The sequence below is a fragment of the Giraffa tippelskirchi genome, chromosome 9 (genome assembly GCF_054371585.1).
Source record: "Giraffa tippelskirchi isolate mGirTip1 chromosome 9, T2T-mGirTip1v1.2.pri, whole genome shotgun sequence".
NCBI lineage: Eukaryota > Metazoa > Chordata > Mammalia > Artiodactyla > Giraffidae > Giraffa > Giraffa tippelskirchi.
The window spans coordinates 138,400,144-138,423,916 of record NC_137283.1 but is presented as its reverse complement, the minus strand read 5'-3'; the positions used below and the strand labels follow the sequence as shown (position 1 = coordinate 138,423,916).

At 40.5% G+C, this 23,773-nt stretch overlaps 1 protein-coding gene and 1 long non-coding RNA gene across 49 annotated transcripts in view; one reads left to right on the top strand and one right to left on the bottom strand.

The window, feature by feature from the left end:
• LOC145521052 (uncharacterized) overlaps positions 1-14,243 on the bottom strand; it is a 35,762-nt gene extending 21,519 nt beyond the window's left edge. For both annotated transcript variants that reach the window (XR_014065056.1, XR_014065055.1), the window contains exon 1: positions 14,159-14,243. This is a non-coding gene — a long non-coding RNA (uncharacterized LOC145521052). The remainder of the gene's footprint in view (positions 1-14,158) is intronic.
• Positions 1-23,773, top strand: part of MAP7 (microtubule associated protein 7) — a 175,956-nt gene that overhangs the window by 118,543 nt on the left and 33,640 nt on the right. For 27 of the 47 annotated variants that reach the window (XM_081528817.1, XM_081528815.1, XM_081528818.1 and 24 more), the window contains 3 exons: positions 2,531-2,608; positions 20,218-20,381; positions 21,032-21,149. In XM_081528817.1, coding sequence (XP_081384943.1) covers positions 2,531-2,608; positions 20,218-20,381; positions 21,032-21,149 — 360 coding nt within the window. Of the gene's footprint in view, positions 1-2,530; positions 2,609-14,272; positions 14,309-14,334; positions 14,770-20,217; positions 20,382-21,031; positions 21,150-23,773 lie in introns of those variants that run through there. The other 20 variants (XM_081528828.1, XM_081528826.1, XM_081528825.1 and 17 more) reach the window with 5 other exon arrangements.

The following is a 23,773-nucleotide window of genomic DNA, read 5'->3' as shown; positions in this document are numbered from 1 at the left end:
GTCTGTGACCCTTAACCAAGTGCCTAAGGGAGGTCTACGTGCCTCTTTTCTAGTGTCAGAAGAAAACCTTTTGGGACCAAAGGCCATATTTTTCTACATAAAAAATATTTGAAACCTCATAAATGATTAGCAAATGGGGGGAATAATTATCATAATGAATATGAGCTAGTTAGGGGTTCATATTATCAATTAAAAAAAAAATGCCTTAAAGTAAAGGAAAACCACAAAATATCATCTGCTGGTCCTGCCTGTGACCCCACTACCAGGTTTATGCAGCTTCTAATGCACTTTCATACAGTTTTATTTCTCTTAAATGTACAAATCCTGTAACATTTAGGAGGCATTTGGGGTGCAAGGCCTTTAAATCTGTTGAAGTACTACTATGTTGTCTCTAAAGTATTATTCCAGTAGGTTTTTCTTTTTAATATGAGATTTTAAATTGTTAATTTAGTAGCAAGGAAAATAATGCTGATTTTAAGGGTAATTATTACCATCATTATTGTTATCATTACTATGCTTTTGTTTTTGTTTAGTAACAGCAGAGTGAGCGTGTTTGTATAGACCTCTGCTGGAAAGCCCTTAGTGGCATCTCACTCACAGCATAATCCAAAGTCCTCACCAGGACCCCAGCCTCTGGCCCCATCGCTTAAATGATCTCACTCTGCTGCAGTGGCTCATATCTTCATGTTGTTTCTTGAACATCTTAGGTACTTGCAACCTCAGGGCCTTTGCAGTTGCTTTTCACCTCTTGGAATGTCTGCACAGACAGCTCCCTTATTTTCATCAAGTTTTTACACATAAAAGCTACCATCAAGTTAGAATTCCCTTGGCACCTATCCAAAATGTCCAACCTTCCATTCCTGCCATTTCACAGTCTGTTTTGTTGCTTTGTTGTCTCCTTAGCATTTATCTCAGTCTAACATTCCCAGGTGGGTCAGTGGTAAAGAACCCTCCTGCCAGTGCAGGAGATGTGGGTTCAATCCCTGGATCGGGACGATCCCCTGGAAAAGGAAATGGCAACCCACTCCAGTGTTCTTGCCTGGGAAATCCCATGGACAGAGGAGCCTGCAGGCTCCAGTCCATGGGGTCGCAAAAGAGTCTGACCCTACTTAGCTATTAAAACAACGACATTCTATGTGCGTGCATGCTAAGTCGTCTTTGTTGCATCCAACTCTGTGCAACCCCATGGATTGTAGCCCACCAGGCTCCTCTGTCTATAGAATTCTCCAGGCAAGAACACTGGAGTGGGTTGCCATTTCCTTCTCCAGAACATTCTATATATTGCCCCTTTTCCCATTCTCTACATTTTGCATATGTTTTTCCCTAAGCAAACTTTATTTGAGCAGAGATTTCTGTCTTTTTTGTTAATAGCTCTCCTTTCAGCACATAAAACACTGCCTGATCACAGTAGATATTTAGTGTCTTCAATGAATGCAGATATTTACTGAGATTTATCAAGTGCTAAGGCACTGTGCTAATGCTGTTATAAGCATCATTTTATTTAATCCATACAGTGATGTTAGATAGGGTCTAACAGAGTGACAGAACCAGAAGTGATTTCATGCCTGTCTGATTTCAAAGCTGGGCTCTTCATGTCTAGCTGGTGACTGACCATCTATTTAGTAGAATAAATTCACTTAGGATTCTATTTGTTGTTAAGGAGCAGACTTTTTTAAATTTAATTTTTTAATTTTTTATTTGGCTGTGCTCTGACTTTTCTCTAGTTGCAGCGAGCAGGGACTACTCTCTAGTTGCAGAGCACAGACTTTAGGGCACACAGGCTTCAGTAGTTGCAGCACGTGGGAACAGTAGTTGTGGCTCCTGAGCTCTAGAGCACAGGCTCAGTAGTTGCGGCGCACAGGCTTGGTTACTCCATAGCATTTGGGATCTCCCAAACCAGGGCTCAAACCTGTGTCTCCTGCATTGGTAGGCAGATTCTTTACCACTAAGCCACCAGGGAAGCCCCAGGAGACTTTTTAAAACATAAAAATAATAAAAGTTCAGTAGTTTAGGAACATAAAACCTCATGAATAGTGTTTGATGAAAATAAGCCAAAGGCACAGTTATGTTTTTACATAATTTGTTTTGGCTGTGTGCCTTTTTCTTTTTTTTTTTGAGTCTTATTGAGATGTAATTAACATACATCATCAATCAAACTGTAAGTTTAAGGTGTACAGCATAATGACTTGACTTGTATTATGACATATTTATGCCAATATATTTAGTTAACATCCAGCATCTTATATAGATACAAAAAGAAAAAACGAAAAATGATTTTTTCCCCTTGTGATGAGAACTCTTAGAATCTAACCTCATATATAATATTTTTAAATTGAAGAAAATAATGGGAAATTCTCAGGAAAATTATAATGAAGTACAACACTGCAAGTATGGTCATAATTGTTGTAATGTTACTATAGGTAAGATGTAGTAATAATTCATTCATCAGATTTACCAGACAAAGAGATATTTATCAGTGTTTATCATTTTTAAAAATCTGCTCCTCTTGCATCTCCCATCTCCTTTTCAGACCCGCCACCTGTGCTGCGTGTTGACGACCGGCAGAGGCTCGCGAGGGAGCGGCGTGAGGAGCGGGAGAAGCAGCTAGGTATGTCCCTTTCAAAGACACTGTTGTTGAAATGTTACTTTTTTTCCCCCTAGGATAATGGACACTTAACATTGAGCAAATGGACATTTCTATAATAGCCATGCTCTCTTGCATGCCTTTATGAGTTTTGCTGATGGATTGGGAGACAGAATTTTAGTATGTGATAGAAACATAGAACCAAATTTTCACCCACAATGAAGTCCAGCCCAGGATTAGGGAGATTTTCGTTTCTTGTTGTAATGACAGTTTCACCTGACACTGGAGGAATGTATGTATGAGAGGCGTGATGGCTCAGCTTACATTTTACAACTTAAAAAATATCAGGAGAGTAAGCATAGGGTTCTTTTTATGTGACCAGTTATGAGACTGTTTAGTGCTAGGGCACTCACTGCTTTCCACGTTAAAAGAACACTGCTGCTGAATTTATAGACAGATGCTACCAGTATGCTGCCAGGAAAAACCCAAGACCTGTGCTGTGATGTCTGACTTTTCTTTTGTTACCCAAGGCCCTTGCAAAAGTTTAGCAACTGCAGTATTTGCCACATGATCAGCTAGAAAGCTGGGTCATGGGACTAGCTAATCAGGAGGCCAAGATCCAAGCACTCAGCAATCATCTTCTAGAACACTGAGCAAGGATATTGGTACCAGCTCCTCCTCTGCTTGAATGTCCACCTATGCTAAGTTTGCTAAGACAGGATATTTTCTTTACGTGCCTTGGAAAGATGAAATGTCATGTGTCTCAGTGTTTCCAGGGTGTCTGATATTTTAAAACCAGAACTGACTTGCTGCTGCTACTGCTGCTAAGTCGCTTCAGTCATGTCTGACTCTGTGCAACCCCATAGTCGGCAGCCCACCAGGCTCCTCTGACCCTGGGATTCTCCAGGCAAGAACACTGGAGTGGGTTGCCATTTCCTTCTCTAGTCCATGAAAGTGAAAAGTGAAGGTGAAGTCGCTCAGTCGTGTCCAACTCTTAGCAACCCCATGGACTGCAGCCTACCAGGCTTCTCTGTCCGTGGGATTTTCCAGGCAAGAGTACTGGAGTGGGTTGCCATTGCCTTCTCTGAACTGACTTAGGTTGTCACAATCTTTACAGTGGATGACTTATAACTTTTCTAAAGTTCTACTGCATTTTATAAGAGATAGTGTTTCAATTGGAGAACCCAGCCCCATATCCCATCTCTGATTATTTGTATTCAAGAACCCAGATTTGTGAAGTTCATTGGAAGCTGGTTTTCAAAAGTCTGTTGACATTGTTTACATTCTTTGAACACAGGCCTCTTTCTCTCCCTTGCCATCATGGTCATGCGAGGTCATTTCTTCTGCTGCCAAGGTTTTTCCAACACAAATTTCAATGACTTGCTGAAAGTTAACAAGCCACATTTCTCTGTGTTTAAAGTTTGCGCCTACGCTTGAAGTTCCCCACCTTTGGGAGGTCTCCTTCTGGCTGGTAGGTTCCTGGAGAACAGGGCTACCTGTGACCTGTTCCACTCCTCTCTGCTTGGAGTGCTGTGCAGTCTGGATTTCTTCCTTTTATGCATTGTACCCGCTGCTCCCCAGGCAAGGTCAATTTGACAAGTGGATCAGAACTGAGAGGGAAAGAAAGGCAGAGCTACAGAAGCAAGAAGAGATTCCAGATGAGCATAAAGCAGCAGACGACTGCTCCAGGGTGGTTGGTATTTACACTCTGGTTTTGAATCCATCCAAACAGGGAAAAGCACTCTCCCTTCTCCACCCCATCCCTGTCAGGTTAGCTTTCACCCAATTAAATGTCTCCTTAGCATTGCAGTGTAGATTCATAGCTGCCTGAGTTAAAGGAGCTCCGTAGGTTGAGGAGACTATTCCTTTATGATTTAAATCCCATCAAGAATTAGCTTTTACACACTAACTCATGTCTTCCCATTTGGATTTCTTTGTCTTTCAAATCCAGGTGTTACTAGTTTTATCATGGAAAGCATGATTATGCTTGTCACACAATAATGATTTCCCTTCTTATACTATAAAGTTGTATAGCTCTGAGCCTGCAGATTCTCCTTGTAAGTTGCCTTGCTTTATCTGTTAAGTGGCTGGATTTCTTCTTAATATATAACTTCATATTTTAAATCATATTTCAGACCATACATCAATGGTGTAGAACATGCATCATTAATTTATATATTTTAAAACTGCTATTTGCCAGGTATTATTCTAAAAAGATGAATAAAGGTTGAGACCCAGCCCTCCAGGGTTAGCTGCAAGGAGGTGGGAGAGGGTAGATAAACACACAGCAATTATAGCAGAGGATGGTATTGAAGGAGTGCACACATGGGGCACTGAGAACCCACAGAAGAACCTAACCCAGCCTGGGGATGTCAGGGACCACCTGAGCTTCCAGCTAGAGGATGAACAGAGTCATCCAGGGAACTAGAAGAGATGGGGACTGCAGAGCAGTGGTGCAAGGACAGGTCGCAAAAGGGCATTTGGTAACAGACCCATCTGTTCATCATCAGATTAATATATGGGTCAAAGTAAAGTTCAAATTATTATATTATCCTGTGGTCACAACTTACTTATTTGGTGAGCTGGTAGCTCAGACAGGAAAGCATCTGCCTGCAATGCGGGAGACCTGGGTTCGATCCCTGGGTTGGGAAGGTCCCGTGGATAAGGAAATGGCAACCCACTCTGTTGCAGGAAGGGGGACCCCTTCCAGGGCCCAAAACTGGGCTCTTGTCTAACACTCAGAAATGAATTGTCCGAGGAGACACATGTGCTGACAAAGCAAGAGATTTTATTGGGAAAGGGCACCTGGGTGGAGAGCAGTAGAGTAAGGGAACCCAGGAGAACAGCTCTGTCGCTTGGCTCACAGTCTCCGGTTTTATGGTGATGGGATTAGTTTCCAGGTTGTCTTTGGCCAATCATTCTAATTCAGAGTCTTTCCTGGTGGCGCACGCATCACTCAGCCAAGATGGATGCTAGCAAGAGGGATTCTGGGAAGTGGACGGACACGCGGTGCTCCTTTTGACCTTTCCCGAACTCTTTTGGTTGGTGGTGGCTTATTAGTTCCCTATTCCTTAACAAGATGGTTACTATGGTGCCTGGCCAGGGTGGGCGGTTTCAATCAGTGTGCTTCCCCTAACAACTCCAGCATTCTTGCCTAGAAAATTCCATGAACAGAGGAGCCAGGCAGGCTACAGTCCATGGTGTCGTAAAGAGTCAGACACAACTGAGCAACTAGCACACACAGCGTATTCTAGGCTTTGTTTTTCTTCCTTCTTACCCCTGCTGTATTTAATACTACAGTTTCCTTAATTTTGATCTCTTTTCTTGTTGTTAAGTCATAGTTTTAATGAAGTAGCATTTTATTTATTGTATTTATATTTTATTTTACTCTGCACTTTTATTTTTATGTTCTTATTTTTTCTGCATTAATTGTATTTTCTTTTAAAATTTTAAACCAATGTCTTTTGGCCTATTCTTTTCCACTTAAGTTCTCTGAGTAGAAATTAATTTTCAGAAATACACAAACATACAAATGTGCACTTACATTTGTGAAAGAGTCATCTAAAATGTAGCATCTAATTTAAGCTGTGCCTTAGAATACAAAAGGGCTATTTCTAAAAAATTTCAGTACTAAAAGAAAATCAAAGGGCACCTGATAAACTACCCATAAACTGTGCTTTGCAGAAACTATGATGGCAGTGAAATAGTGTTTTTTAAAAAATGGCAGGTAGGGTGGAGGAATGGCTATTATCTCAAAGATCTTTGGAGTGTGCTTTTTGAAAACACAAAAGCAGTTGATAATATCAACTATTACCAAGCTTTCACAGTTTAAAGCTTTCCAAGTATAAAGAAAAAAAAAAAAAGAATACATCCCAGAAATTCCAACAAAGCAAAGTTTAAAGCAATTGGCTGGTGAGATTATTTACTGTTGAATGTAGGCTGAAATTAATATTGAAATCATTGAAGTTTTTATTCAGACAACATTTTTAAAAGCAAAGTAGAAAGAAGGGAATAAAGATCTTTGCTTTGAGTGACAAGTCATGTTTGTACTGTTTTGCAAACAGAGGGTCTGTTAATAACTTTCTGTGGGTTAAATCTCTGAGTCATGATTTAATGCATTATGATAGGATTATGTCATGTGGCCTCTGTTTCTACATTATCCTTCAACTTATCACATGAAATCAGGCATAATTCTTGAAGTGTGGGACTGTTCTGTTCATTTGGTTGGGCATATATACTCTGAAAGCTTTATTTTTCTGCCTTAAAAGGTTTTCTCATGAAGAAATGTCAACTAGTCTCTTTTATCTGACTCGAATTCAGGCCATTCCTTCAAACTTCTCTCTTGATTTCTGCATATTTTTACCATCTCTCTTCTAAGCTTTAATTTTGTTTTTTTCCTGGGCTAGGTTGGGAGAATTGTATTTGTTCTCATGATTTCTACTCTCCTGTTTTGATATTATGGGTTCCACATCCCCAACTCACTCTTTAAGGTAGTAGATGCTTTCCTATGATCTAAAACTCAACTTCTATACAATAAATTGTCCATGAACTTTCACTCTGAGTAATTGCTGTGTACCAGTCAGTTGTACCAATATGCCTTCCACCCTTCCCCACCCCCACAGCATTATTTTTCAGGTTTTGGTTTGTTTTTGTTTTGTTTTGTTTTGATACTTTCTGCTGCTGCTGGAGGCACTGGCATCTTTCTGACTCCCAGCCTTAACTACTGAATCTTTCGCAGAATAAAATATTCCCGTCCTGGTGGTCCAATGCTGTGCACTGCCTAGACTCCACGCTGGCCTGTTGAGCCACTTGTAGGTGCCACTGGTCAGTCTGGACTCAGCCTAGTCCTGTAGCTCTGGCTTCAGGTTTGTAGGTGGAGATTGCCTCACACCCTGTCCCTAAATCCATATAGTCACAGGTCTGGTACTCCTCTGTCTTCAACAGAGGTCTCAGATCCTTGCCTTTAAATTTGATGCTTCTGCTATCATCCTTCTGCAGACTTCAATAAATTTAGAGTTTAGTTACCCAAAACTGTCTCACTGATGTACTTCATTTGTCCAGCTCTGTCACATTCAGTACCAGTCCTTCTTTTTGAAGCCTTCCTAGTTTTTAATGATCTTTTCCCTCTTGGAAACTCTCATTTTCTTGCTATATAATGTATCTTGCATAACTGTCATGTTTTAGCTATATGTTATTCAACTTCTTCTATTGGGACTTCATAAAACTTTCTAGTTATATATATTTTAAGCTTTTAAAGAGTATAGTCATAGTATTCTAATTCTTTTTATCCCAGTTCAGTTCAGTTCAGTTGCACAGTCATGTCCGACTCTTTGCGACCCCATGAACTGCAGCACGCCAGGCCTCCCTGTCCATCACCAACTCCCGGAGTCCACCCAAACCCATGTCCATCAAGTCAGTGATGCCATCCAACCATCTCATCCTCTGTCGTCCCCTTCTCCTCCTGCCCCCAATCCTACCCAGCATTAGGGTCTTTTCCAATGAGTCAACTCTTTGCATGAGGTGGCCAAAGTATTGGAGTCAGCTTCAACATCAGTCCTTCCAAAGAACACCCAGGACTGATCTCCTTTAGGATGGATTGATTGGATCTCCTTGCAGTCCAAGGGACTCTCAAGAGTCTTCTCCAACACCACAGTTCAAAAGCATCAATTCTTCGGCGCTCAGCTTTCTTCACCGTCCAGCTCTCACATCCATACATGACCACTGGGAAAACCATAGCCTTGACTAGACGGACTTTTGTTGGCAAAGTAATGTCTCTGCTTTTAAATATGCTATCTAGGTTGGCCATAACCTTCCTTCCAAGGAGTAAGCGTCTTTTAATTTCATAGCTGCAATCACCATCAGCGGTGATTTTGGAGCCCCCAAAAGTAAAGTCTGACACTGTTTCCACTATTTCCCCATCTATTTCCCAGGAAGTGATGGGACCAGATGCCATGATCTTAGTTTTCTGAATGTTGAGCTTTAAGCCAACTTTTTCACTCTCCTCTTTCACCTTCTTCAAGAGGCTCGTTAGTTCGTCTTCACTTTCTGCAATAAGGGTGGTGTCATCTGCATATCTGAGGTTATTGATATTTCTCCTGGCAATCTTGATTCCAGCTTGTGTTTCTTCCAGCCCAGCGTTTCTCATGATGTACTCTGCATATAAGTTAAATAAGCGGGATGACAATATACAGCCTTGACGTACTCCTTTTCCTTTTTGGAACCAGTCTGTTGTTCCATGTCCAGTTCTAACTGTTGCTTCCTGACCTGCATACAGGTTTCTCAAGAGACAGGTCAGATGGTCTGGAATTCCCATCTCTTTCAGAATTTTCCACAGTTTATTGTGATCCACACAGTCAAAGGCTTTGGCATAGTCAATAAAGCAGAAATAGATGTTTCTCTGGAACTCTCTTGCTTTTTCGATGATCCAGCGGATGTTGGCAATTTGATCTCTGGTTCCTCTGCCTTTTCTAAAACCAGCTTGAACATCTGGAAGTTCGCGGTTCACGTATTGCTGAAGCCTGGCTTGGAGAATTTTGAGCATTACTTTACTAGCATGTGAGATGAGTGCAATTGTGCGGTAGTTTGAGCATTCTTTGGCATTGCCTTTCTTTGGGATTGGAATGAAAGCTGACCTTTTCCAGTCCTGTGGCCACTGCTGAGTTTTCCAAATTTGCTGGCATATCGAGTGCAGCACTTTCACAGCATCACCTTTGAGGATTTGAAATAACTCAACTGGAATTCCATCACCTCCACTAGCTTTGTTCGTAGTGATGCTTTCTAAGGCCCACTTGACTTCACATTCCAGGATGTCTGGCTCTAGGTGAGTGATCACACCATCGTGATTATCTGGGTTGTGAAGATCTTTTTTGTACAGTTCTTCTGTGTATTCTTGCCACCTCTTCTTAATATCTTCTGCTTCTGTTAGGTCCATACCATTTCTGTCCTTTATCGAGCCCATCTTTACATGAAATGTTCCCTTGGTATCTCTAATTTTCTTGAAGAGATCTCTAGTCTTTCCCAATCTGTTGTTTTCCTCTATTTCTTTGCATTGATTGCTGAGGAAGGCTTTCTTATCTCTCCTTGCTATTCTTTGGAACTCTGCATTCAGATGGGTATATCTTTTCTTTTCTCCTTTGCTTTCGCTTCTCTTCTCTTCCCAGCTATCTGTAAGGCCTCCTCAGACAGCCATTTTGCTTTTTTGCATTTCTTTTCCATGGGGATGGTCTTGATCCCTGTCTCCTGTACAATGTCATGAACCTCTGTCCATAGTTCATCAGGCACTCTGTCTATCAGATCTAGTCCCTTAAATCTATTTGTCACTTCCACTGTATACTCATAGGGATTTGGTCTAGGTCATACCTGAATGGACTAGTGGTTTTCCCTACTTTCTTCAATTTAAGTCTGAATTTGGCAACAAGCAGTTCATGATCTGAGCCACAGTCTGCTCCCGGTCTTGTTTTTGCTGACTGTATAGAGCTTCTCCATCTTTGGCTGCAGAGAATATAATCAATCTGATTTCAGTGTTGACCATCTGGTGATGTCCACATGTAGAGTCTTCTCTTGTGTTGTTGGAAGAGGGTGTTTGCTATGACCAGTGCATTCTCTTGGCAAAACTCTATTAGCCTTTTCCCTGCTTCATTCTGTACTCCAAGGCCAACTTTGCCTGTTACGCCAGGTGTTTCCTGACTTCCTACTTTTGCATTCCAGTCCCCTATAATGAAATGGACATCTTTTTTGGGTGTTAGTTCTAGAAGGTCTTGTAGGTCTTCATAGAACCATTCAACTTCAGCTTCTTCAGCATTACTGGTTGGGGCATAGACTTGGATTACTGTGATATTGAATGGTTTGCCTTGGAAACGAACAGAGATCATTCTGTCGTTTTTGAGATTGCATCCAAGTACTGCATTTCAGACTCTCTTGTTGATCATGATGGCTGCTCCATTTCTTCTAAGGGATTCTTGCCCACAGTGGTAGATATAAAGGTCATCTGAGTTAAATTCACCCATTCCAGTCCATCTTAGTTCGCTGATTCCTAGAATGTTGATGTTCACTCTTGCCATCTCCTGTTTGCCCACTTCCAATTTGCCTTGATTCATGGACCTAACATTCCAGGGTCCTATGTAATATTGCTCTTTACAGCATCCGACTCTGCTTCTATCACCAGTCACATCCACAGCTGGGTATCGTTTTTGCTTTGGCTCCATCCCATCATTCTTTCTGGAGTTATTTCTCCACTGATCTCCAGTAGCATATTGGGCACTTACTGACCTGGGGAGTTCATCTTTCTGTGTCCTATCTTTTTGCCTTTTCATACTGTTCATGGGGTTCTCAAGGCAAGAATACTGAAGTGGTTTGCCATGCCCTTCTCCAGTGGACCACATTCTGTCAGACCTCTCCACCATGACCCATCCGTCTTGGTTGGCCCCACATGGCATGGCTTAGTTTCATTGAGATAGACAAGGCTGTGGTCCTATCCCAGTACATAGGGTAAATATAAAACAGATGCATAATAAATGTTTTCTGACTATACTCAAACCTTTAATTAAATACTAATAATATTGTTAATAATAATCATGTTAATTGAGCACTGACTATGGGCAAAGCAATGTTCTAAGCACTTGACTCTGTATTATCCAATTTAGGAGCAAATTAACACAATGGTTGTACTTTTTCTTGTGTAAGCCTGCCATAGTTGCTGATGTAAGTTATGAATTGTCTTTTATTTTTTTAAAAATGCATTGGGATAATTTAGCTTAAGGAAGGAACTGAACCTTTTAAAATGGGATAGTTAGTGGACCCTTTTTTCTTTCTGCCATATCAGCTGTTTATGTATAGGGTCACCAAGGTCCATGTTTACATTCTTCAACAAATGGTGATGCTGTTAAGTAGAGAGCAGTCCCTGTGCTTTGGATTCAGGTGGTGGTTTTTTCCAGGTTTCAGAGCTGGGCACCCCAGCTCGCATGTAGAGGAAGAGTCTTTCTGCTTCTACATACAAGCAGGGTACTAGTGTGCTGTACTCACTGTCCACTTGATATAGAACCAAAGGGTAAATGTAAGTGTTGGAGCAGATTCTGACATCTTTTTGAAAATATTTAGTGGCATTGACCATTTGTTAACCTTGAAGTCATTAAGAGTCTGTAAGAGCTTGGAATAGATCCTGGTTACTAACTTCTCTTCTAAAACATCTGCAAGGATCAAAGCCTGTGAAATTTATGTAATACAAATTTTTGACTTAGGTTAAGTAATACCACCACCACTACTACCACCACCTCCTTTTTTAAAAAGCTATTTCATGCTATTTTAATTCACATATTCATTCACCTAGTATTTGATGTAGGGTCACTATTGAGCTAGAAACCCTGGGCTATTGAAGTGAAAGATCAATTTTCTAACCTCCTAGAACTTACATTGCTATGCACTCCACCTGGAATATTTGGCCTGAGAGATGCATGTAAATCATTTTCTCTCCTCCTTCAGGTATTTTAAATGCCATCTCTTTAGTGATGCCTTCCCTGACCATCTTCCTCAGATTTGCAGCTCCCCAAACTAACACCCTCTAATTTTCTCCATGTCATTCGCAACATCTAAACATGCATATATTGATATTCTACTTGTTTATTGTCTTGTCTGCTTTCACTGGAATATAAGCTTATTATAAGAGAGGACTTATGTCATTTTTTTTTAACTTCTGTAACCTAGTGCCTAGAAGAGTGCCTGGCACATAGTTGATGTCTAACAGCTGTCGGTTGAATGGAATGGTAAGCGAATAGTCTGTGCATTTCAATGTATGTGCAGCAAGTATACTGCAAATTAGTTAGATATTACCAAATTATCAGGTAATATCTTCCCTTATAACATCCAGTCAAACAAGCCTGAAAATCTCATTCTTAAGCAGTTTCTCAGTTAGATGAACAAGGACACAAAGATAATCTACATAATGGTTGCACCTTGAAACTACTTGGTCTTCATATATGTTATGAAACTAATAATCCTACAATATGCTGACAAATTCTAAGGAATATATGAGGGATACTGAGCAGACAAATAGTTTTCTCTGTTTAGGAAGATACAAGGTTTCCCTTTTTGAAGGTGATACAGATTAAGTTTGAGGTATAGATCAGAGGCTTTTGAGAGTCTGTAAAATCACGAAAGATTATCAGTGAATTGTATGATTGACTGCTATAGCTCTTGAAGAAAAAAATTAAATTTCTCAAATCTCTCATTCAGTTCATTCATATTGGGTTTTGTAGCTAAGTTCAAAGCTGTACAGGAGATCTGTCAGAATATAATATATTAGAAACAACCATAAGATAATATGAAAAAGATTTTGACCTTCAATTAGATTATATTTAATCTAATTTGTGGCTTCCCTTGTGGCTCAGACAGTAAAGCATCTGCCTGCAACGCGGGTGACCTGGGTTTGATCCCTGGGTTGGGAAGATATGGAGAAGGAAATGGCAACCCACTCCAGTACTCTTGCCTGGAGAATCCCATGGACAGAGGAGCCTGGTAGGTTACAGTCCATGGGCTCGCAAAGAGTTGGACATGATTGAGCAACTTCACTTATCACTTATCTTTAGATTATATTTGCCTTGTTTCTCAGATAAATTCACCAGACTTCCTTTCCCCTCCAGTCATAACTTTTCTGCTTTGCCTCCCTTCCCACTCCTCCAGTCTCAGTGTGTTGTCAACTCAGGGGCAACAGTGTTAATAAGAGTGTGGTCAAGACATACATGATCATTTCAATCTGGCTTAGAATGTTCATCTCAAAAATGTTGATAGAGTAGAATTAGTAAACAAGCAGTGATGCCGTACTCTGATTAGAATCACAAGTGAAATTGTCCCTGGTTTCACACTTCACATTATTATTATTATTGCTAGACATATAAGGAAGTCATTGGTCTTGACAAAACTGTCCTCAATACACATACACATACACATACACACCCGCTCCCAAAAAAACCCAGACTTTGGGCTTTGGGAAAGCAGTCTTTCTAGTCCAAATATATGCTGGGTAAAACTTTGACCGATCTGTGGTCACCCATGGCATCTGGTTTCCTAAAGCTGTCTGTTGATGAATAGAGTGTACAAAATCCCACAAGGCTGCCAGGCAGGCTGTGAACAACCAAGGCATCAGAGTAAATGTGAGTGGGAGGGATGCGGACATGAGCGCATATTGCAGCACTGCATCAGGAGTCAGGCACAGGACCGGGAAGAATAAACGCTTGTTGTGGAATGGATTAAATAACTCACAGGCTGAAGCTTTAACATCAGGAGAATCACTGTGACTAAGCAGCCATTACTTATTTCTCCCAAGTTTACTTTGCCTGTAAAGCTGACAGTGAAAAGGTCTTAAAGCCTGAAAAGTAAGGGGTCTTGTAAACAGATGATGAAGGCCAAGAGTGATGTGAGAAAATCAGGATCTTCACATTGGGTGCCCACCTTGTCCCAGTCTAGAGGAGGAGCCTTAGTCATGGGAAGTATTCCAAATCCTGCCTTTAGCATAATGGTTTCTTGTTTGCTTCTCGAGTCAGATAGTCCAGAGTTTGAATTCCAGTCCCCCCACTGACTTACTGTGAGACCTCAGGCAGGTTACTTCAATTCTCTGTAAGTTTAATAGCAGTGTCTCCCTTGCCAGCTGACTGTGTAGGTAATGCCTATAAATCACCTGGTGTCAGCACAAAGAGCTGAGCACAGCTCACCGTGACGATTGTGATGATAAAGGTGAGGATAGCAGGTCAGGTGACTCCAGAGGCTGACTGACATGCTTGGGGCTGGAGACACCAATGCTTCTGAGCTTCGGGGAGGCAGAGATAGAGGGGCATTTGTACTTCCTGGTCTAGTAGGGTGGGCTCAGTAAGACAGCAAGGGAAGAGGATGGCAACATTTTTGGAGGAGTGAAAGTGGATCAGGGTCAAGGCGGTGAGATTCAAGGATAATCATTGCTTTGTGTGCTTTAGCAAAACTCTGTTGACTTTAGCTGCGGCCTAGCTAAACACTCCAGTGAGCCTAGCTCTGAAGATAAGAAGTCCTGGCACAGTGTTGCTCTCCTGTCTCAAAAGAAAATGTCTTTCACAGGTATAAGCACCTCAGCTCTGCCCCGGCAGCTCAGCCTCATTAGTCCACCACCGTGTCCAGGGATGAAGGCAGAGTAGGCAGTCCCCTCAGGCAGGAGACGCAGTGTTGTGAGTATCCTACAAAGTCACCTTTATTGCCAGGCAGTTCTCCAGCGTAATATTCAAATGAGAGGAGAGTAGAAAACAGTTTAAATGACTGGTTGAGAAGGCTTTGAATTAACACTAAGGCTCAATGTGAATCACTTTGCTTGGAGGTCATATAACCCTTTCATTCCTTAGCTCATTTTATGTGGGGAAGGACTCAGAAACATGTAACCGCAGAGTAATTACCATCTGGTGTACAGGTAGGAGTGCAGAGGAACTACGGGAGTGACCTTGGTGCCAGGGAAGGCTTTTCAGAGGAAGAGCCATTTGACCTAGAACTTGAAAGATGACTGAAGTTTGACAGGTGGGAAGAGGTATTTGGGGCAGGGGTAGCACGTAAAAATGTAGAGGATCATATGGTCAATCTAAGGAGCCAAACCGGGGGACAGGGGAACTAACAGATCTTCAAGCAGGACTATGACAGTAGGTTTTGTTTGGGAGTGGGGCCGGCGGCAGGGGGAGGGAGATGTCTGAGAACAGTATGCGGGATGGTTGTGAAAAGGAAACAGACTAAACCCCAGGAGTAAGAAAAAAATGAGGGCTTAAATACAATCGAATCGGAAGGAAGAGAGAGAAGACACTAAATTCTGATGTAAAATGGAAAGGTCAATTGTGGAAGTGTTGAGTTGGGTTGGAGCATCCATGAAGGAGAAATTGAGGGTGACTCCAAGGGATCTTCGTAAACCATTGGGAGGTCATGTATCTGCTATCAGAATGGAGAAGGCAGAGCAGGTTCTGGTTTGAGTAGGGATGATGACTAAGGTTATGTGATGGATCTGACCGGGAAATTCAAGAGGAAATTCTAGGCGGGCAGTTGTGAATTTGGAGGAAGTATTGTATAGTAAACTGAAAGTACAGGCTTTACAATCAGAGCTGAATTATAATTTCAACTCTTCCTCTTTTAGACACCGTGATCCTGGGAGAGCTATTTATCTCCTTTGGGTTTTTTTTTAATTTCACTTTATCTTTACTGCCAGACAAAATGGAATTATTATTCCACATTTATTACAATTTTGTTTTCATTTGCCTGATAGCTTTTGTTCATTCATTATTTTATGGGTTTTTTTTAACACTTTGTTTTAGGTTTGTTTCTTTTAAACAACATGTTGTTGTTCAGTTGCTCAGCTGTGTCCTACTCTTTGTGACCCCATGGACTGCAGCATGCCAGGCTTCAACATAACTTGAGCATTTTGGATTTTGGCCTGGTCTAAAAGTCTCAATCTTAACAAATAGGGTTAGTTTTATTCCTTTTAAACTTTCTTTTTCCCCCTTGCTATGGTAGGGGTAGGGTTGGTGGTATGGAGGTATAGAGGTTACATGTACTGAGTCCTGACTCTGTACCTGGTACTGCGCTGAACACTTTATATGTTACTGTGGGCTCGTCTGGCAACTCTGGCAGGAAGACGGTTGGAGGAAACAAGACCACTTCCCTCTGTAACGGGAGTGGCAGGAGGGGGAGGACTCAGGTTCCTGTGAAGTCAGAGCTTCTCTACCCAGTACCCTTTCACTTCAAACTCCTTTTAGTACAGGAGTCACTGTTTCTTTAGTACAAGAGTCACGTTTCTAAATAGAGTCCAGGTTGACAGTGGGTTTCCCCTTTGTGTGGCACTGACCTACTGTTACAGTGTCTTGGTGGCAGCAGCTCAGGGATGGGACTGGAGTGTTCACGTCCAGAGGCCACAGTGGGTTTTCGTTTCATTTTTATATTGTGACCTCAGTCCAGGAGAAAATGCTAACTTCACAAGAGCAAAGGTTAATGATATTCATCACAGGTCTTTTTTGGACATGTTATTCGTTCACAGAGCTCTGTGAAATTAGTGATCGTTAATGATTTAAATACTGAATAAGTTGTTATACAGTCTGTTCATACTGCCATAGCAGACTACCATCGAGTGCATGGCTTAAACAACAAATTGTTTTTTCTTACAATTCTGGAGGCTGGAAAGTTTAAGATCAAGGCTCTGGTAGGCTTCCGTTCGTGATGAGAGCTTTCTTCCTGCCTCATGGATGGCTGCTTTGTTCTCACCTGGTCTTACTTCTGAGCATGAAAAGAGAGGGAGAGAGAGCTCCCTGGTGTCTCTTTTTATAAGGGAGTAATCATTTGAAAAGACCCTAATGCTGGGAAAGATTAAAGGCAGGAGGAGAAGGGGACGACAGAGGATGAGATGGTTGGATGGCATCACCAACTCAATGGACATGAGTTTGAGTAGACTCCGGGAGTTGGTGATGGACAGGGAGGCCTGGTGTGCTGCAGAGCATGGGGTCGCAAAGAGTCAGACATGACTGAGCAACTGAACTGAACTGAACTGAATCCTATTGGATTAGGTCCCTACCCTTATGATCTCATATAATCGTGATCATCTCCTGAAGGCCCCAGCTCCAGATACCGTAGTACACTTTGGGCAGTAGGGCTTCAATGTACAAATTGCTGGACGAGGAGACACAAATCAGTCCATAGCAAGCGTTGATTTCTTTTTCTTATATTCAGAAGTCTAATTTCTTAATTAGAAAATATGAAACTTTGATATTGTATATCATCCACAGGGAATATTTTAGGTAACTAAACCTCTTAGGATAAGTTAACTTTCAATTCTTACTAAAATATTGAAATCTTTTATGCATTATCCTCCTGTTTAAAGGGTCACAAGATCTATACTTGGTAGTAATCCTGGTGCTCACCACCATTCTCTGCAATAATATGAAACCATTGTTTGCTATTTCACCATTGTTTGCCTGTTTGACTGTTTAAAGGTGACAATTGTTTAAGAAGGCACTACAATAGGATCTTCACTTCCTGGTAGAAAATAGAAGTGGAAGTTAAGAGTTTGATGATGAAATACTCTTCATTTAAAAGATTATTTGGGACAAAATTAATTGTTATTGTCATAATATCTGTTTTGATTGGTAGCACAAGCTTAAGAACTACCTTGAATTTTCTGAATTGAAATTATGGTGACAAATTTGGCAATAATGGCTAATATTTATTGAATGCTTACGAAGCGCAGAGAACTATTCTGACTGTGTTAGGTGTAATGCTTCTTTTAATCCTCACAGTAAATACTATGAGAAGGTCCTATGTTTAGCCACAGTTTACCCTGACAGAAGTGAGGAGTAAGGAAGTTAAGTAATTTGCCTAAGACCACACAGTTAATGGTGAATGAGTCAAGAAGTACAATTGTTCTCAGTGAATCGGGAAGTAATTATTAAGGCCCTTGCTTATATACAAGTTGTGAAAAACACTATCTGTGTATGTGCACTCAGTCATGTCTGACTCTTTGTGACGCCGTGGACTGGAACTCACCAGGTTCCTCTGTCCATGGAATTCTCCAGGCAAGAATACTAGAGTGGGAAGCTATTCCCTCATACTATGTGCGTTTTCTTAGAGTAAATTTTTAACTTGAGTCTGACAATTTGTTTAAAACCATGAGATTTGCACATTGGAAGGAAAGAACCTTAAAGATCAATTTCTTCATGTTTCAGACCAGAGAAAACTGAAATCCAAATGAAATTGTCCAGGTCTCACCATGTGTTAGCAGCAGAGCTGCTCAGGAAACCCAGACCTCTGTGTACCACCCTGAGTGATGTCAGAGAACAAACTCGCCTTGGGTTTGTCCTCATCCTTTTCCTCCCGTGAAAATCAAGTCAGTTCACACTCCTTTCAGTGGCTTTGTCTCCTGAAGTGAATAGCTCTGGAAAGATTTAATGGTAGCAGGAATACATAATCTCTCATATTAAATATTTAGAGGAAGCTAAATGTTCTTAAGTAACATTTTAATTTATATACCATGTAGTGTCCTCCAAGTTTATGCTCTATACTTTGTTTGGATACTTTTGCCTACAGTGTTAATAACGCATATTAAAAATGTGTTTAGCTATCATGGCTGAAGGAAGCATCATATTAAAAAAAAAAAAAGTTTTCTGGGGTTTATTTTTCCCAGAAATGAGGAAAGTGCGTGTATATGTAAAGAAGAAAGGAAACATTCCATTATTAAATGATATTTTTTTAGGTCATATAGACTTTTTTTTTCAAACTGTAAACTTTTTATTATGTGTTGAAGTATAGCCAGTTAACAATGTTGTGGTAGTTTCAGGTGTACAGCAAAGGGACTCAGCCATACGTAACACACGTATCCATTCTGTCCCAAACCCCTCTTCCATCCAGGCTGGCACATAACATTGAAAAGAGTTCCATGTGCTATACAATAAGTCCTTGTTGGTTATCCATTTTTAATATAGCAATGTATACAAGACCTTCCAAAACTCCCTAACTATCCCTTCCCCCTGGCAAACATAAGTTCGTTTTCTAAGTCTATGACTCTCTTTCTGTTTTGTAAGTTCATTCGTATCATTTCTCTTTAGATTCCACATCTAAGGGATGTTATCTGATACTTCTCCTCTGTTTGATTCACTTCACTCAGTATGACACTCCCTAGGTCCAACCATTAAACAATATTTTTTGAGCTGTATATTTTCACTCTGTGATAAAAATGTCTTGCCTGAATAGATTAGGAGCAATTCAGAGACAAGGTTGGCTGCTCATTTGATCCCTCATGTCCTTTTGCTGACTCAGTGCGATATACCCATGAGGTGTATCTTTCATCAACTATCAATCTTTGGAATTTTCTCCCAAATCTTTTTTTAATTAATTTTTGTTGGTGTGTATGCTAAGTCACTTCAGTCATGTCCGACTCTGCAACCCTGTGGATGGTAGCCCGCCAGGCTCCTCTGTCTATGGAATTCTCCAGGCAAGAATACTAGAGTGGGTTGCAATGCCATCCTCCCAGGGATCTTCCCAACCCAGGGACTAAATCTACGTCTCTTATGTTTCCTGAATTGGCAGATGGGTTTTTTTTTTTTACCACTAGTGCCACCTGGGGATTGGAATATAGTTGATATACAAGGTTGTTTTAGTTTTTGCTGTATAGTAAAGTCAATCAGTTTTACATATACACATATCTACTCTCCCAAATCCTTTTAACATTTGCAGAACCAATGCTATGTTGAAAGGAAGTCACAGGCTTTCGATCTGAAGGATATCACATATTTTAATAAGAGAGAGACAGATGGTGCTGCTGGGTTTGAGAGTATCATCATTATCAGCTTTGAGGCTAGAGTATGTGATGCATGCCTTCTTATGCAGTAATAATGTACCGAACTGGAGGGCTGTTCCAGTTCCCAAAGAATAGAATTAAGTGCATCTTCTTCTGCCTCATTGTTTGCATATTCAATTATGTTCAACATTAATAGTAGTATTTTTTTTTCCTGAAAATTTGAGGAAAGCACAGGCCATGGTTGGTTAATAAAAACAAGAGACCCCATCCATGTTTGCTAAATGTGGGCCACTCCTACATCCCCAACTGTTAAGGTTTTAAACCTGCCTGTGTTTGGTTTCCCTTGTTTTTTCTCCTGAAGCTGCAAGAGAAATCGTCTGGTTAGAGAGAGAAGAGCGGGCCAGGCAGCACTATGAGAAGCACCTGGAGGAGCGGAAGAAGAAGCTAGAAGAGCAGAGGCTGAAGGAGGAACGGCGGAGGGCTGCCGTGGAGGAGAAGCGCCGGCAGAGGCTGGAGGAGGACAAGGTGAGACGCTGCCCTGGGGGCGCAAGAGGGGCGCGTCTGTTTCAGAAACACAGCACATTAACTGCGAAGCTTCCCACTGAGGTGCTGGGATGCACAGCTAGAATGTCTGAGGCAGCAGATTTACCAGCCATCATAGTTTCTAGGGGCTTCCCTGGTGGCTCAGACAGTAAAGAATCCACCTGCAATGCAGGTCACTCTTTGTGACCCCATGGACTGTAGCCCACCAGGCTCCACTGTCCGTGGGATTCTCCAGGCAAGGATATGGAGTGGGTTGCCATGCCCTTCTCCAGCGGATCTTCCTGACCTAGGGATGGAACCTGTATCTCATGACTCCTGCATTGGTAGACAGGTTCTTTACTGCTAGTGCCACCTGGGAAGTCAGTGGTAACAATAATAGTCCTTTTTTTAAGTACCTGCTGTATGCTAAGGGCTTTATCAGCTGGAACCTAATAATTTCAGTAACCACCCACCCAACCCCATGTTGATAGTACTACTCTCACCTTAAAGTGTAGAGTTTAGGAATCTTCTGAGTATTAGGAGTATTAAGGTTGAAATTTAAGTAGTACCTCTCACTCTACTCTGCCTTAAGTTGAAGAATCCTCCAGCAACCAGGTAGAATCTAATCATCAACTCCTCTGTTCCATTTAAAGGAACGTCATGAAGCCGTTGTGCGACGTACAATGGAGAGGAGCCAGAAGCCAAAACAGAAACAAAACCGGTGGTCATGGGGAGGTGCTCTCCACGGGAGCCCAGGCATCCACAACACAGGTAAATGGAGAAGCCACTTTCCAAAATTACTATTTTTTAAATCACAGTTAAAGTCATAGTTACTTTTTTATTCTGTGTTTGTAAAAAAATCCTGCATAAATAATTAAGCTACAATGAAATGATGCTTCTACTGTTTGAGGATAAGAGGGTGATGGAAGTAAGAAGATAAGGTTTCCTCCCTCCACACAGGCTGCTTTTCTCATTTGTTACAAAGTTCTTTAAAGAAACTGAAACCTGTGCAATTTTTCGCAGCAACTATTTTCAGTTCTACATTATTTTGGTAATTCATTTGCATAGGGGTTTCAAGATTATGGAATGGGTTAACCAGTTTTGCCTTTTTCTCTGTGAGAATCCTAGCACTGTTGCCGATCAGAATCAATCCTGTGAGCTTATGTATTCTGATCCTAAAGTATATGCAACACGAAGGCTCTGCAAGAGGAAGTGCAGATTTCTGAAGCTAGAAATAGTAGTGAATGTCCAAGCAATTCCTTGTTCTTAAATTCACTTAAAATCCTACTGAAATTTGGACTTAGTGAAAGGCTTTATTTTTGTACTGTAAATTCAATACACCTTGAATTTTATATAGTGTGTCAGTTTCATATGTGTGAGTCTAATAAGCTATTTTTTTCTTTTTTTAATTTACTTTGGAAAATCATTGTCTTACATTCTGTCCCCAGGTGGTTTTGTTGAATCATCATTCACCTTTCTCGATTTAGCAGGCCTGGACCACCACTTCACAACTTTTGGTGGTACTAGAAAACCTGGTACAGACCTCCTTGTGATTTGCTGATTGCCTGACCTGTAGCTAGCACCTCAGACTAGGGCCAGTTCATCAATAGCTGAACCATTGCCACCTTAGTCATAATGCATGCTTAATATCCTATTGCATAGACCTAGATCTGGGACATGGCACAGTGTTTCTCAAGTGTTGATAATATAACTCGGTGACTTAAAGGTATTGAAATAAAGTAATTACCTGTGATATGTTTACTTTCTCTTTAAATGATCATTTTGGATAAAACTTTAAAGAAAATGTTTTTTCACTGATAAATCACCTGAGGTCAAAGTACATCCAGTTTGGCTTTATTTCACTCTGCCTCCATCAATACAGCTATTGTCACTTTCAGTTTTCATATGAATAACTATGGATTTTTGTTTGTTTTCTCTGTTGCCTTTCATTCCTAACATTCAGTGTATCTTCTATAACCTCATCATTTAAAAAAAATCTAAAAGCATATTGCCACAACTTTCTTTCCTATGCAGTGAACCAATTTGAAAGCATGTTTTTTCCCCCTCGGCTCTTCATGACCCAGTTATATTTGCAGTGGGACACATCAAATCTGTGGTCAAAAGGCTCATTTACATGTGATATTTCATTCTAGGTATAATTTTGCGTATTTGTTCCATACAAAAAAGCCATCATGGTATATGCTTTTATAATATTACTTATTTTTCTTTTGTTTGGCTTAGAGTTCAATATATGACCTCTATTATTGCCACTCAGAACTGTATTTGTGAGCTGTTGGATAAATCATTTTTTATTAGGGCTGTGAATTAGAGAAAATTGCTCCTATAATAGAGAAGTTTGAAAATAATGAGAATTTACCAAAATTCTCAATGGTCAGAATAATTTGCCAAGATCTCAAGAGCAGTAACCAGGTCTTGTTCATTTTGCCTACTCCTTACTTCACAACAATGCTAACTTGTGGTAGATACAACAAACAAATCCTAGAAATTAACTTTAATCTAGATCAAATCAATGTGTTGTCTCACTGTTCCCACTTCAGCTAGCCCTGCTTTATAAAGACTATACTTTTTCATCCAATTCTTCATAAATCCTTTTGTGAATTTGTGTTTTGTTCAGAGAGGGAAAAAAGATTAAAAGATTCTTATTTGTTAAGTAATATAATAAGTACATATTTTATCTCCATAAATTTAATTATGTGTGTAATTAAATTATGCATTTAATTATGCATGCCTGCATGTAGACACAATTTTCCCCCCAACTGAAGCTGAACATATAAAGCGATATCAGAAAATGTATTGCTATGAAATGTCCTGGAAATAACTTTCCTTATCCTTCTTTGTGTCCTTAAACCTCACATTTTGTCATTGTTTCTTTTGACATTTTACCCTAAGTCTTTTCTTTCTTAGGATTCCCCTAAGAGCCCATCCATTAAGTGTGAATTTGAGTCACAGAAATGATGTTTGGTTTTTTTCTTTTGATGATTAAATCACTTCATGTAAATCAATGATACTTCAATAAATTAAAATTTTTTTAATTGCTTCAACTGTAAAGATGAGTCCCTGTAGAAGATAGGAATATCTGATGTTGGTGGAAGACTCGCTTATCCCCTGTACTGTAAATAACGTCCAGAAGTGGTTATTGTATGGGAGAAAGTTTAACATATTTACTCCCAGGGTTAGTTTAGACGGGTGGGAACAGGGTTTGAAGGCCTCTCCCACAAGGAATATTTTGGTTTGTGTTCAGTTTTAGAAGAAGCTAACCATAGAAAAGAAAATACATGAAGAGTCCTTCAACTTTGGCTAATATAGGTCAGAACAACTCCCTGCATCCTAAATAAATAAAATAATGAGGTTTTTTAGACTGTCATTATATGTAG